At 43.3% G+C, this 16,335-nt stretch overlaps 1 protein-coding gene across 3 annotated transcripts; it reads right to left on the bottom strand.

Annotated features, from left to right (window-relative positions):
- Nucleotides 1-5,854: 5,854 nt before the first annotated feature.
- Nucleotides 5,855-16,015, bottom strand: LOC143348132 (uncharacterized). 3 transcript variants are annotated; one of them, XM_076778037.1, is made up of 7 exons: nt 15,453-16,015; nt 14,583-15,264; nt 13,919-14,467; nt 13,709-13,834; nt 8,099-8,234; nt 7,377-7,593; nt 5,855-7,141 (listed from the first exon to the last, which is right to left on the bottom strand). In XM_076778037.1, exons 1-7 carry the CDS (start codon nt 16,013-16,015, stop codon nt 7,048-7,050), a joined length of 2,367 nt encoding a protein of 788 aa, XP_076634152.1. In that variant the 3' UTR covers nt 5,855-7,047. The 3 variants fall into 3 exon arrangements, with proteins under 3 accessions (XP_076634152.1, XP_076634141.1, XP_076634132.1); XM_076778026.1 differs by lacking the exon at nt 7,377-7,593; XM_076778017.1 differs by lacking the exon at nt 5,855-7,141 and having other exon boundaries at nt 7,468-7,593; nt 8,088-8,234.
- Nucleotides 16,016-16,335: the final 320 nt, after the last annotated feature.

A 16,335-nucleotide genomic window follows, 5' to 3' on the forward strand; every position in this document is an offset into this window, starting at 1 on the left:
TATGATCAATCAACAGAGTTTGCACTAGGGTGTTTTGTCTACAATGATCACTGCAGTTAGGAGTACTCAATACCATAGAGTTAACTAAAAAGCAATATTTCTTATGAACTCTATCAACTCTCTAAGAGTAACTGCTTTCTATGCTTGCAGTTTAGCTCAGAAAATAGTCCTCAACTGCAGAGCAATGTTTCTTACCAACTCTATCAATTCTCTAAGGCTAACTGTCTTCTGTACTCCTAGTTTACCTCAGAAAGCAGTTCTCAACTGCAGAGCAATGTTTCTTACCAACTCTATCAACTCTCTAAGTGGAACTGTCTTCTGTACTCCTAGTTTACCTCAAAAAGTAGTCCTCAACTGCAGAGCAATGTTTCTTACCAACTCTATCAATTCTCTAAGGCTAACTGTCTTCTGTGCTCTTAGCTGAGCTCAGAAAGCAGTCCTCAACTGCAGAGCAGTGTTTCTTACCAACTCTATCAATTCTCTAAGGGTAATTATCTTCTATGTTTGCAGTTTAGCTTAGGGAGCAGTCCTTAACCAGAAGGCAATACTATTTACCAACAGAAAGTCTCTTCTATGCTTGCAGTTTAGATCAGAAAGTAATCCTCAACTGCAGAGGAATGCTTCTTACCAACTCTATCAACTCTCTAAGAGTAACTGTTTTCCATCCTTGCAGTTTAGCTCAGAAAATAGTCCTCAACTGCAGAGCAATGTTTCTTACCAACTCTATCAACTCTCTAAGTGTAACTGTCTTCTGTACTCCTAGTTTACCTCAAAAAGTAGTCCTCAACTGCAGAGCAATGTTTCTTACCAACTCTATCAATTCTCTAAGGGTAATTATCTTCTATGTTTGCAGTTTAGCTTAGGGAACAGTCCTTAACCAGAAAGCAATACTGTTTACCATCAGAAAGTCTCTTCTATGCTTGCAGTTTAGATCAGAAAGTAATCCTCAACTGCAGAGGAATGCTTCTTACCAACTCTATCAACTCTCTAAGAGTAACTGTTTTCCATTCTTGCAGTTTAGCTCAGAAAGCAGTCCTCAACTGCAGAGCAGTGTTTCTTACCAACTCTATCAATTCCCTAAGGCTAACTGTCTTCTGTACCGCTAGTTTACCTCAGAAAGCAGTCCTCATCTGCAAAGCAATACCTTTTACCAACTCTTCTGTTTAAATCTTGTACAACTAAATCTTCTACACTGAAAAGTCACTCCTATGCTTCTAGTCTGGAGTTTGTAGAGAGATTGGTCCACCTGGTACAGTTCATATGCTCCCAAGTGACCACTTAATGGATCAATTGGACCTCAACTATGGGGGGCAATGCATTTCACAAACTCTAGCAATTCTGTTGCGACGGTAAACCGCTTGGATTCCAGCCTAGAACTAGCAAGGACTCGTGTTAATGGATCTTGTATCATCAGTAACTTAGTGACTAGCTTCGTTTGCTTTTAAGCCCTGTAGAAGCCACGATTAGGGTTCGTTAGCCCTGGTATGAGACGCACGGCTGATCAATCGGTCCTGTACAATAAAACAGCGCGTTTTATCGCCTCTGTCGACTCTCGTGCGACGGAAAGTCGCCTTGCATCCAGCCTAGAACTCGCAGATTGGTCGATATGATACAAGACGTATATGCCTATATGGGAGAGCGCAATTACGTGGGCGGTGAAGTCCTCGACACGATGCTTTTTTACCACTCCTCCACCGCGAAAGTCGCTCGTGTCCTAGAGCTCCCGAGAGAGTGATCGGTTCAATGTGATAAACTACACGGCGAGGAGAGGTCCTGGACTGTTCGTGCGACGGGAATGATTCTGACAATCCGGATGGAATCCTCGCGCATCTTTTGGCCTTTCGTTTTATTGAGTTGCAAAGAAACGCGTACAAAATACGTTCGATCCTAAATGCGCGCGTTCGGTTTTGTCGCAGACGAACATACGCGTTTCCGCGATAGGTAGGAATAAATATTGTCGCGATCCTCGGTTCGCTCGCTCGTTACCAAAGGCGCGCGTGCATTTAAACTATTCTTTGGAGGAACACCCAGTTACGGTGATTCGTCACGCGGGAACGTCACCAGATCCCGATCACCTCGATCGGCGACGGATTTGGCGATTTTCCCCCCCATCCGGGTACGAATCACCGTCCCGCGTGGACTCGATTCGCTACACCACCTAGTTGCACGCGCGTACTCGCTCGTCTGGGCGCGTACACGCGCGCACCGTACGTATATATGTATATTTATTTATGTATGCGTTGAAGGGAGGCAGGTTCGAACGACAGGACGCGTGTTCCGTAGGATGCGCGCGAGCAAAAACGAAAGTATCCTTCGCGTTCGAACCGTGAGAGAAAGCAACGACGACCGCGGAGGCGGAGGCCGACACGGCCAACGGACGACGACCAGGGAACGCTGGAATACCGTGTTTCCCCTCCGTTCGCCCAGAGGGCGATGTCCTCCAACGGAGTCGCGACTTGACCGTCGATACGACCGACCGCGATCGGTAAAACAGAGCTCGCGCGTACCCCGCGAGCCTGCGACCAGGATCGAACCGTTTCGATAAGTCACGGTCGATACGCCCGCGATTAGAAATAAATAGAAACGATGGGAACGGGGTAGGAACGAGATGTCGTTCGAGCACCGTATCTGCGCGATTTCTTTCAACAGAGATGGGCAAAATTTTCGACTGTACTTCATCGCTGTGGATAAAGTTTAAATATTGCCTAGCGTGTTATTATTTTCCTTAAATGTAAATTCAATCGTTTTCTAATTATTAATTAACGCCTTGAGCGCTCAGTGCTCACGGTTCGCCTTTTTTTACATATATTCTTATCTCTATTATTTAATACAATTATATATTTTTTTTTGTAGACTTTTTCTATCCCGGGCACAGCCCTCCGCCATTTCGATCCAGCCACGAATCAATGTAGTTTTGATTACTCGAGTACTTCGTCCCGTTGGACGAAATATAAATAAAAGTTTTAAATAACAGGTACTAGGTAAACAATTTTTGATTCGCTTATTTGTTCGATGAAATTTACAATCGGAAAAATTCTTATTTTTTTTATAATTAAGAACTGTGCCGTGTGTTTTTTTTCTCCCTAAATTGTCGTAGATCTGAAAAGATTGGGATTTTTTGAAACGTTGATAATAAATCGCTGTATGTACAAAGTTTCCGTTCGTCGTCTGTTATTTGAGAAAAATTCTGCCCATTTCTGCTTCTGAACATCGATTTCTCGCGTTAAATAGGAAACTGTTCGAAGAGACGAACTTCCAAAGCCAGAGTTGGAACTCTGTTGGTAAAAGCTGCACTGTGGCGCTCGTGTCGCCGAGCGACGCTAAATATGGCGGCACACTCGATAATATTCCTTGCTACTTTGTTAATTATATATATTCGCATGTTTCAAAATCAACTACTATGTACCAAAACGAAGCAAAATGTCGCTCACCATCTCGTAATCCGAAGCTTGGTTTTCGAAACATCCGTCCATCCAAGAGTCACAGCTAACCACACACTACACCTAACCACTTTTATTTAACCTACATCTAATCACTCGCGGTTTAAACTTTCAACCATAGCAAAATATTCTTTTACGTCGCGTAATTTTCACTACAAAAAGCAGACTTTTCCTACATTTCGGTGAATTGCAACACTCACACGCCATTCGCATGGTATCGTTATATTTCACGATTACACGATTATAGTTCGGGCCAAAAAATAGCGAGATCGTAAACTAAACTCTTGAGGGTTAGGACCGACTACTGCTGCAGCACTTAGGGCCGTACATGACATCCTACTTGAGGGTGCCTTTCTGAATGTTTTCCTGTGTCCGTAACTGTACTAGCATTTTTCATTTTCTACGTGCATACAGGGTGTTTAGCCAACCCTGGCAAAAATTTTAATGGGAGATTTTAGAGGCCAAAACAAGACGAAAATCAAGAATACCAATTTGTTGATGGAGGCTTTGTTACCAAGTTATTAACGTTTAAAGTTCCGCCAATACTGAATTTTTTTTCTCGAAAATGCGCAGGATTTCGAGGATATATGTAATGACCAAAAATGATTGTTATTGACCCCCGCAACGGAAAATAATTTTTCCAAATCGATTTGAAACTTTTTTTCTTCGACGAAAAATTTAGGCGCCAAATTAGATTTTCGGTAAGGAATTTTTTTCTCGAAAATGGTTAGGATTTCGAGGGTATGTGTAATGACCAAAAATGATTGTTATTGATCCCCGCAACGGAAAATATTTTTTTTAGAACGATTTGAAAATATTTAATTTTGTCGAAAAATTTAGGCGCCAAATTATATTTTCGGTAAGGAATTTTTTTCTCGAAAATGGTTAGGATTTCGAGGATATGTGTAATGACCAAAAATGATTGTTATTGGCCCCCGCAACGGAAAATATTTTTTTTAGGACGATTTGAAAATATTTAATTTTGTCGAAAACTTTAGGCGCCAAATTATATTTTCGGTAAGGAATTTTTTTCTCGAGAATGGTTAGGATTTCGAGGGTATGTGTAATAACCAAAAATGATTGTTATTGACCCCCGCAACGGAAAATAATTTTTCCAAATCGATTTGAAACTTTTTTTCTTCGACGAAAAATTTAGGCGCCAAATTAGATTTTCGGTAAGGAATTTTTTTCTCGAAAATGGTTAGGATTTCGAGGGTATGTGTAATGACCAAAAATGATTGTTATTGACCCCCGCAACGGAAAATAATTTTTCCAAATCGATTTGAAACTTTTTTTCTTCGACGAAAAATTTAGGCGCCAAATTAGATTTTCGGTAAGGAATTTTTTTCTCGAAAATGGTTAGGATTTCGAGGGTATGTGTAATGACCAAAAATGATTGTTATTGATCCCCGCAACGGAAAATATTTTTTTTAGAACGATTTGAAAATATTTAATTTTGTCGAAAAATTTAGGCGCCAAATTATATTTTCGGTAAGGAATTTTTTTCTCGAGAATGGTTAGGATTTCGAGGGTATGTGTAATGACCAAAACTGATTGTTATTGACCCCCGCAACTAAAAATATTTTTTTTAGAACGATTTGAAAATATTTAATTTTGTCGAAAAATTTAGGCGCCAAATTATATTTTCGGTAAGGAATTTTTTTCTCGAAAATGCGTAGGATTTCGACGATATATGTAATGACCAAAAATGATTCTTATTAACCCCCGCAACCGAAAATAATTTTTTCAGAACGATTTAAAATTTTTTTTCTTCGTCGAAAATTTTCACACCTTCTCGAATTTTTTTCTAGAAAGTGGGTAGGATTTCGAGGGTATATCTAATGACCAAAAATGATTGTAATTGACCCCTGCAACCGAAAATAATTTTTCCAGAACGATTTGAAACTTTTGAATTTAATTGTTAATAACTTTTTAACGAAGCCTCCATCAACAAATTGGTATTCTTGATTTTCGTCTTATTTTGGCCTCTAGAATTTCCCATTAAAATTTTTCTGAGGGATGGTCGAACATCCTGTATTATAAGCAGGTAAATTAAGAAATTAAAGACTTGAGTAAGACCTTTACCTGTTACGAAACCTCTAAAAATGGCGACAATAGATAAAATATATCTTCGTACGGTTCTGACTATGATCTAAGGCCCTTAGCTGCTCGTATTTCTGTCAATTCATTTGTTTCGGGAGCTGAAACGTGTAAACTTTGACACCCACTCGAGTTTACGATCTCGCTATACCGGGCTATACACACTATTCGTACGATGATTTTACCACGCTTGCTAAGAAAACTTCAACGCGAATAAACAGTTACACTGTTCCACTGTAAACTGAATAATGCTTCCAAATACTTCGAACGAAATTGAAAAGACGCAAGAAACGGTTGAGAATCGTGGTCCGTGCTTGGAGGTTAGGTCAATCGCGAGCAAGATTTATGGCGGGCGGAGGCTCGAATTTCGCGCGCGTCTGTCCTTCTGGTAATTGTCGCAACTAAACTGCACAGCAGACACTAACATAACCCAGACGCTGTCACATGATCTTCGAAAAAAAAAAGAAAGTTATAAAACAGATCCACTGGCGGAGCGAATTCTCGGGTATATTTTCGACCTTACTCCGTCGTAAATCATTTACTCGAGAACGATATCTGGTGTCTCGCGTTACTAACCAACCTCCCACGTTTCTCGATTACGTCTAATGAAAATACACCCGAAAACGTTGTAACTTCGAGACAGTGAAATCGAAAAGAACCATCTAGAAAAATTATCCCTGTATCTGGTTACCGTTGAATCAAAATCGAAGTTGAAGTCGAAGGGTTAATAAAATAAAATTCGTTTCTATTATTTACCGTGCTACACGTAGGTTATGTACATTTTTATTTGGTTATTCTTGCTAAAACTCCTCGGTACGCAAACGACAACGAATCGTATAATCAATTCTACAACGACGAATGAAATGTACAGGCTGCATGCGTGGCGTGCAAGTGTTACGACGTACCGATATGTGGGAAAGAGGTTAATTTCGATCGAGAAGGTAAAAGACTTCTACCATGCCTGAACATCACTACGTATCGTAAGAAACGTGTTTAGAATGATAAAATACAAGAGACACGCGAAGAGGACTATTAAAATCAGTGTAAAAGTACATCGACTCGTTGGCTCACCACGCTGGATGGACGCCGGGCGAGATCCAGAAAATGTAAGAATATTTTTGCTACTTAACGATTCCAAACTTCTCCAACACACCAAATTGTACGGACGTTCACACAGAAGACGATAATTGCACACACAGACTTGTATTTAGGCCGAAATTACTATTAATCCGTCGAAATTGCGATGCCAACGGGACACCGACGCGTACTGCTCCTCGCTGTTCGTTACGTGTGCTGCGCGCGCAGATGTCCGCTGCTCAAACGGACGCCCCGCGAATTTCAAATGCTCGTATCTCGAAAACGAAGCCTCGACTCGCGAAACGCCAAGGGGCACTTTCTCGTTGATTCTAAACGCGGTATCGATCTAGAGGAGACATTCGACGTTTCGGTTACCACCCTGCGCATCCCTCGTTCCCGATTTTCGTCCATGGCATCGCGATCTTCTCCCTTACGTTCTCTCGGCGTGGATCGCTGTCGTAGAAGTTATAACCGAGATCAGGTCGCCGCTGGACTGACTAGCGATTGGCTCTAGTGGTGGCACGCTGGAAAAAAATCGATACAGTTGCGATCGATCGCGAGATTACGATCACTTTGCGTTCGTACGAAACGTGCAGTCAAAGATGACGTATTAAACGCTAAATAAGAATGAATTTAGTTCGGCTGGCGACTGTCTGGGAGCTGAAAATTAACTGCGCCCGTCTAACTGCAAGACCTCGGTCGCGTTTCTTTCAGTTATCCGGGTATTTCGGCTGTTTTACGGTAAAACGCGTGACTTACGTAAGGGTGGTCTGACGGTTGAGGACTGCGGCGGTGGGTAATGCGAGGGGCGAGTGCGCGTGCCCTAATTGCACCGTAGTCGGTGTACCTACAGGACGTCTCTCGTCGGACCCTACGTTCCCTCCCTCGCTCCCGCTTCCGCTTTCGCTCCCGACACCGACCCCGCCCCCGTTACCGCTGCCACCGCTCCCGTACACGTTCAACTGCACCGAGTCCACTGGAACGTGAAAAAAAAGGACCGATCAGCCGATTACGACGCATCCTTCCCCTTTTCTCCGCTACGCGTCTCCATCGACAAATTGCTACGTCTTTCCTCTCGTTCTTCGTCTCTTTAACCTGTTTCCGCCAACTTTCAAACTGTGGCGTCACCTCCCGTACTCGCCACCAGAGGGCTACGCTCTTGCCTCTCTCGCAAGCGCTCGATCGACAAAATTAAAATCAGAAAGAGTCGAGCCAGGGGCACGCTACTGGCAGCTGGGAAGAACGTTTCAACGAAGGTGTAATTTGAATTAATTTCATCGCAACTCTGTTTCCAGCAACAACGAGCGTTTGTCGAGTTTCTCACGCGTTCATGGCGAAAGGAAAGCGTTCGACCTGTAGGTACACCCACCTCGATCGAGCAACGCGACGCGGAGCGAAGCAAAAGGGGTGTTAAAAATTGAGGAACAACGCCGGAAGACGGAAGAAAGACTGAATGACAAACTTGCTCACCGAAGACTCACCGAGCAAGTTAGACTTAATCTCGGTCTTGTGCATGCCGCTGGGTCCGGTCAAACCGCCGCCCATCCCTGTGTGATTCTTTGGCTTCCTCTTCCTCGTCTGGATCCCCTCTTTCTTCATGCTGAGCGGCCTGTTTACCTGTTTCGAAAAGAGAAATTCTCAGACCAGACAGAGACGGAGTTTTAATTAAATTGAACGGAACGAGATAAGAGTCGCGCGTATCGGGCCTCGCGATCGAGATCGCGGACGATAACTCCATGGTCGGTCGATCGTTCCGTGAAAATATTGCGAATCGAACATGTCCAAGCTCAACAAAATTGACTAGTGGATTAACGCGACGTAATATTTTTTTTAAATAATTGTCGAGGGACGCCATCTTGCGAATGCGCGCGCAGACGCGTGGTTCATTGAACAAGTAACCAGAATCTAGTTTGTATATTGGGTTTCTCGATTTAATATTTTGTTTCGAGTCACAACCGTGTTTTCCCACCATTTAAATTTCAACGTTAAAATTTGTAGAAAGATTTCCGCAATTGCGTATTGCGTGTTTGAAAATTTAGAGATCTTTTTGTACAGGGTGTATTTAGTAACTGGGACAAGCTACGAAATCGATAACGATTCCAGTTCCATGAAGATATCTGCGTCCGTTGCAACGTATCCACTGAAAACGTGCTTTCGAAATGTTTTCGGAACGATTAAGTATAGGAACACGTCTCGAAGGTGACGATCGAGATTACCGGACGGAAAGAATTGCGTAACGAACGTGGCGACTTGTATCGAAACACGAAATGCCTTTCTTACGACGCCTCAGAAAATTCTTAGGGAAATGCAGTTGGAACGTCCGTTGCTCCTGCTTCGATTTTTTAATAATGAAATCAGAAACAAGAGTTCACAATTAGAAAATATCGAGGGGTAAACACTCTAATATTAACCCCTTAACGCTCATATTTATACATATATTCATGATCAGTTTTCTGTATTGTACTTGTTTCTAAGCTGTATAAAAATGCGGTTTTTGTTAATTACAATGTTGTATTTAACGTATAATTTGATATTGTTATCCCTTGAACCGTTAAATTAAATACAAATATCGTTTTTCGAAGCAGTCAAGACTCGAGCATGAGCGTTAAGGGGATGAACGTGTCGAAGAAATTAATGAAAATAGGAATTTCTCTGGTTTACAGTTTTAAATTGTTTACTCAAAGATTCTGTCCTCTAATTAGTTCGAGAATTGCACACTTGTGAAAATACCAGGTGTGGTATCGTAAAAATTTACGATAATATCGATACATCATTATTTATCGGTATTGTTACCTATTAAACATACTCGCGCCCAACATTTGCTCTTTCACGATCCATTTCTTCCGCGAAACTATGTACACAATGTGTTCATTAGAGCGTGTGTCCATAGAGTTACGTCTACAGGGTATTTGGCCACACCTGGGAAAAATTTTAATGGGGAAATTTCTTGCAAATCTTTAAAACGTCATAACTTCCGAACGGATTGGACGATTTTAATGTTTAAAAAAGCAAACGACGCGTATTTTAGTGTAGAATAAGTAGAAATTCTAAAAATATTCGAAAAGTTGTTCCTTAACTCCGTAAACTGAGAAAACCCCCATAAAAATGGTCCATATATTTAAACAGCCATAACTCCTATAATAGTGAATATATTTCAATGAAACTTTTTTCTGAAGTAGAGCTCATAGGTACCTTCAAAAAAGTATTAAACAACTTTTCCGTAGGACGTCAAACCAAATTACTAATAATCAAAAACGAATATTTAAGAAAAATCGATAGGTGGTAGATGCCTAAATTTTTCGCCAAAATTAGAAAATTTCAAATCGTTTTGGAAAAATTATTTTCAGTTGCAGGGGTCAAACACAATCATTTTTGGTCATTAGACATACCCTCGAAATCCTACCCAGTTTCTAGAAAAAAATTCAAGAATGTGTGAAATTTTTCGCCAAAATTAGAAAATTTCAAATCGTTCTGGAAAAATTATTTTAGGTTGCAGGGGTCAATTACAATCATTTTTGGTCATTAAACATACCCCCGAAATCCTACCCACTTTCTAGAAAAAAATTCGAGAATGTGTGAAATTTTTCGCCAAAATTAGAAAATTTCAAATCGTTCTGGAAAAATTATTTTAGGTTCAAAGGGTCAATTACAATCATTTTTGGTCATTAGACATAGCCCCGAAATCCTACCCACTTTCTAGAAAAAAATTCAAGAAGTTTTGAAATTTTTCGGCGAAATTAGAAAATTTCAAATCGTTTTGGAAAAATTATTTTAGGTTGCAGGGGTCAATTACAATCATTTTTGGTCATTAGACATACCCTCAAAATCCTACCCAGTTTCTAGAAAAAAATTCGAGAATGTGTGAAATTTTTCGCCAAAATTAGAAAATTTCAAATCGTTCTGGAAAAATTATTTTAGGTTGCAGGGGTCAAACACAATCATTTTTGGTCATTAGACATACCTTCGAAATCCTACCCAGTTTCTAGAAAAAAATTCAAGAATGTGTGAAATTTTTCGCCAAAATTAGAAAATTTCAAATCGTTCTGGAAAAATTATTTTAGGTTGCAGGGGTCAATTACAATCATTTTTAGTCATTAGACATACCCCCGAAATCCTACCCACTTTCTAGAAAAAAATTCGAGAATGTGTGAAATTTTTCGCCAAAATTAGAAAATTTCAAATCGTTCTGGAAAAATTATTTTAGGTTGCAGGGGTCAATTACAATCATTTTTGGTCATTAGACATACCCTCGAAATCCTACTCACATTCGAGAAAAAAATTCGAGAAGGTACTGAAATTTTTCGTCGAAATTGAAAAGTTTCAAATCGTTCTGGAAAAATTATTTTTGGTTGCAGGGGTCAATTACAATCATTTTTGGTCATTAGACATACCCTCGAAATCCTACCCAGTTTCTAGAAAAAAATTCGAGAATGTGTGAAATTTTTCGCCAAAATTAGAAAATTCCAAATCGTTCTGGAAAAATTATTTTCAGTTGCAGGGGTCAATTACAATCATTTTTGGTCATTAGACATACCCTCGAAATCCTACCCAGTTTCTAGAAAAAAATTCAAGAATGTGTGAAATTTTTCGCCAAAATTAGAAAATTTCAAATCGTTCTGGAAAAATTATTTTAGGTTGCAGGGGTCAATTACAATCATTTTTGGTCATTAGACATACCCTCAAAATCCTACCCAGTTTCTAGAAAAAAATTCGAGAATGTGTGAAATTTTTCGCCAAAATTAGAAAATTTCAAATCGTTCTGGAAAAATTATTTTAGGTTGTAGGGGTCAATTACAATCATTTTTGGTCATTAGACATACCCCCGAAATCCTACCCACTTTCTAGAAAAAAATTCGAGAATGTGTGAAATTTTTCGCCAAAATTAGAAAATTCCAAATCGTTCTGGAAAAATTATTTTAGGTTGCAGGGGTCAATTACAATCATTTTTGGTCATTGGACATAGCCCCGAAATCCTACCCACTTTCTAGAAAAAAATTCGAGAATGTGTGAAATTTTTCGCCAAAATTAGAAAATTTCAAATCGTTCTGGAAAAATTATTTTAGGTTGCAGGGGTCAATTACAATCATTTTTGGTCATTAGACATACCCTCGAAATCCTACCCAGTTTCTAGAAAAAAATTCAATACTGGCGGAACTTTAAACGTTAATAACTTTTTAACGAAGCCTCCATCAACAAATTAGTATTCTTGATTTTCGTCTTATTTTGGCCTGTAGAATCTCCTATTAAAATTTTTCCCAGGTGTGGCCGTACACCAAATGTATATTATCTATAGGGAACGTTTGCAAATCTATTGTTTTACGTTTCGAAGTAAATGAAGGGATGTAGATCGCAGGGACACGATCGACGACACGCGTATGGTTGGGTGTCGCGTCGTTTGGTCGCGCGGCGGAAGTGTCGCGAGTCTCGATCCCCGGTTACGAGCAGCCCAAACACCGGAGGTTCGTTGTTTGTTTTCCGCGTGGCGGCCGTCGGCACACAGTGAAACGAGAGCGCGTGGGCGTACGTTCGAGAACACAGGTGAAACGTTCCAACGTTTGCACGTTCTCGGAAAATACCACGAGCAATTGTCGCGAGAGAGGCACTTCGACCAAAAGTGGGGACACCATTCGTCGCTCCACGGATTCCTCGTAACCCCCTACTCCACACGACCGTAATTCCTGGCAGAATTAGAAATCGATACGCGATCGGAAACGCTGTTATCGTTGCACGAATTTTATTTTCAGTTTTTAACGATGGAAATTGCTTCTTATTAATTTGTTAAGTACGAAAGAAAGCAAGAAGTAAAATCGTACTGGATCGAGGGAATTCGCTCGGTTTCCTTGGCTATTTCGCCTCGGTTTTGAGACCGCAACCATAAACGTTTCGTCACCGGTGATAATGCAGTTTGTGAGGTTTGAGTCGTTTACAGCTCTTTGTTTAAGCTTACAAACCTCTTCACGATGGGCTGTCACGTTAGTTGCTGAGCAAACGCGGTACAATTTTGGCTACAACCCGTCTCGTGGCAAGAGTATTAGTTCATATTTACCGACACGTACCATATATAAGATACCAAGAGTCTGATATCTCTTTAATAGTCGAACAGGGCGAGTTGCTTCAATTATTCATCGTATCTTCTCGATACTTTCGTCGTTACGATCTCTACCATTCGAACGCAATATCTCTATCTCTATCTTCTCAGCAAACATTCTCCAGCGTTTCCTTTTAATTTCGTATCGATTTCTCCATTTTTTTCACAATTTTTCCGTCCACGAAAATTTCTACGACGCGGAACGATCCGCTTTTACGCAACAATGGCTAACAACTGGCTGATCGTGACGCAACGTCGGTTTCACCATGCATGCACGTGTGCTCAGACTACCATCTAGTGTCGAAACAATTCGTCTATCTTGTCTGGTATTTGTCTTTTGATCGAAACACTGCATCTCTTCGATCGTCCCTACGAATCCATGTCTCACGAAACACTAGAAGACTCGACTCGACTACTTTTAAATTAAGAGAACTGAACTTTTCAATGACGGATCGCTAAGACTGAAATGTACAATGTAAAAATTCGAACGTTTCAGATTTGGTCGTGCACGATACCAAGCGACGATGCGCTATCGTCGCTATCTGGTGAGCGATTCCTAGACGGTTTGGAGCCAGAAAGTTATCTATTACATCCAAAATTCGCCTCGAGGCGATCGTTTCGCGCGAAAACGCGTTCCTTATGGGGCAAATCGGTCGACGACAGTTGTGCAAACAGAGGAACCTTTGTGACGCGACGCTTAGAACCGGAATCAACTCTTAAGAGAACCTCCTCAAATGGAATGGACATTGATTCGATGGAACCTCGATTATTGCGCGAATATCTCGTTCTTTGCTATGTATTCGTAAGTGGAAAACACGGAGCTAGAGGTATTCCAACTGTGTTCACTGTCATAACACCACGCTATTGGATACGTCACTGAGAAACCGGACAGCGAACGCGTTGACATAGGGAGTTTTTTTCTTGGGGGTGGGGGGCTCGTCGATTCAATAAACGGGCAACAGTTGCTACCAATAAAGAGTAAGAAGAATTTCCAGAGACTCACGTTGTGCAGCTTGAAGTAGAGACCGCAGGCGTTGCACACAGGCTCGCCATTGTTGTTTCGCCGCCAGAGGGTGGTGTTACTGGTCCTGCAATTCGCACATTGCACCCCCGTCCTCCTCACCCCCGTCTGAAACAACAGGAAAGACCCCATGAACACCGTGTTCCAAGCATCGACAAATCACGATAAAAATACAAAGTCGTAGAGTATTACCGGAACCACCGGTTGTTTAGGCTTGCCGCATCTCATGGTCTGTCGGTTCATCCCGTTCGCCTTGTAGAGGCAATTGTGACAATAGTAGTGGCCAGTCTCGTCCCTCCTCCAGATCGTGGTGAGGGCCGAGCAACCAGCGCAGTCTTTCGGCTCGGTGGTGATCATCGTGGTGTCGAAACCGTCTTCTGCGCTTGGAAGTGGCAGTCCTGCCCAGGGCGAGGGCACCCCGGTGCTGCCGGACACGCTGTACCCGCCACCGGAGTACAGCTGCATGTTTGCACCGTCGCTGACGGAGATCGCTGTCACGCCTTGGTAGCCCTGGACGCACTCGAACGACGGAGGCGACGGTGTGCCGGCCGTAGACCAGTATTCACTGGAAGCCGTGGGCTTAGCGTAGGAGTAGGAGCCTGTTCCACTGCCGTACAAGGTCATCTGAGAGCTGGGGGAGCCGGGTTGCTCGTAGTGGATCGGTACGCCTCGAGAAGTACCCAGGGAAGAGGCTAGGGTTGGGTCACCGCCTTTGATGTAAGCGTTTCCTGGAGGATCCACCTGTGTGGAGGACGAGAGGATGATGGAATTAGTCTGTCCAAAGGGGTTAGGGGAAACTCAAATAAATTCAATAACCTAACCCAGACGCCATCGACTAAAAAGGTACAATACTCACCCCACCAACCCTGGACGTCAACGGAGTCGGATACGTGAGAATGAGATGGTCCCCCGGCTTGGCGTAGGTGTACGTTGACGCTTGTTGGAACGTTTCGCTCCCGGATATGTACTGTGTCGCGTATTGCACCGTCTGTTGGGGCGGTATCGCGACAGTTTCGAGGGTGGTGTACGTGCTGGACACTTTGATGTTCTCAGACGCTGCGGCTGTCGCCGCTGCGAAGCGTCCAGCGACTGCAGCCGCGACAGCATTTGCAGCGTTCGCTGCGCTCACAGCGTCGGTCTCGTACTTGATGTCTGCACCCCCCGCGTCCGTGTACCCGGTGCCAGTCACGCGAATACCGTCCGCGATCGGCGGAGAGTACGATGGAACCGAAGAGCCCAGCTGAACGTTCGACGCTGTCGTGGCGGAGTTCGCCCTGGACACCAAGGACCCTGTGTCGTAATCCTCGCTGCCAGGCACCAGGACCGGGGAATCCTGGTGATACGTTCTGGTCGATCCGTTACCACTGTTGGAGGTCTCGCGAGGACTGTACCTCTGTTGGCCGCTGCTCACCGACGGAGCACGCCTCTCTTGAGCCTGGACCGTGATCACCTGGTTCTCCCTTCGCAATTGCTGACCGTCCGTCGTGTAACTGTACATGGTCTCCGTGTCGGGTCTCTCTGGACCCGCGGGCTCGTACCTTGAGTCAAAATCGTAGGATCAATTGGGGTTACTCCACGATACAGCTTATTGGAGCTGTTTTGGTAACTTTTAACTATCTTCCCACTATATCGAGCTAGAATAAACGACTCTAAGGAGCCAATAATGAACAAAATCCCAGATTCAAAGGTGTAACAATCCGCACCTAACGATGATAAATCAAGTTACCTGGGCTGTTCCTTGACGGTGAGGGTGCTATTGGGATCAACGGCGTCCGTGACCTCGACCTGCACTTCCTGGCCATTGGTCGTCAGATAAACCACCCGTTGCTCCCCGGAACGATGTTGCTGAATATCCCCATCCGCCTGCGATATCTGCACAAAGTGTTGCGTGGCCTGTAGACTACCTTGGTCTTGCTGTTCCTCTTCTTGGTACACGCGTTGTCTAGGCTGCCTGTGCTGGTGCTGTTGCTCCACAGACGGATGTTGAATATGGTGATGATGGTGGTGGTGCTGCTGGGGATGTTGATGATGGTGTTGGGTCTGTTGCTGGGGCTCCAGCTGAAGATTCCCCGGTATGACGCCGGCGTCTGGCGAATCTGGGTCCGCCTCTGAGACCGTCTCTGTGATCTGGCCGGTGGTCGTGATCGTTCGAACGTGTCTTCTGGCTGTGATCACCGTCCGTGGACTCTCCGATGGCTCCTCCGTCGCTGTCATCCGCGGCGAGGCTTCTTCCGGTTGAACGTCCTCCCAATCGCGTTTGATCTCTCGCTTCGCCAGCGACTCCTTCATCTCGTGTCCTGAAACAGGACCCACCCAGGTTGGATCGAGTCGGTTTTCCACCGAAACTTTCGTTTTCAGGCGAGGAACCCGTCTCGAGTGACGACGCACGACTGGAGAACGGGGAACGCGCGCGATCGAGATCAAGACACGTCGAAACGAGAACAGACCGAGTCGAGGACGGAAGGAAAAAGGAGAAAAGGCAGGATGAAGCGTGGCTGGGGGGGCAAAGGGAGCAAAGACACACCTCGTCCGTCGCGAGACGAGACGTGTTTGCCCTGGAGCGCGTCACACTTCCCTTCGACAATGTCAAGTTTCGACTTCCGGGGCCG

The sequence above is a fragment of the Colletes latitarsis genome, chromosome 2, assembly GCF_051014445.1.
Source record: "Colletes latitarsis isolate SP2378_abdomen chromosome 2, iyColLati1, whole genome shotgun sequence".
Classification (NCBI taxonomy): domain Eukaryota; kingdom Metazoa; phylum Arthropoda; class Insecta; order Hymenoptera; family Colletidae; genus Colletes; species Colletes latitarsis.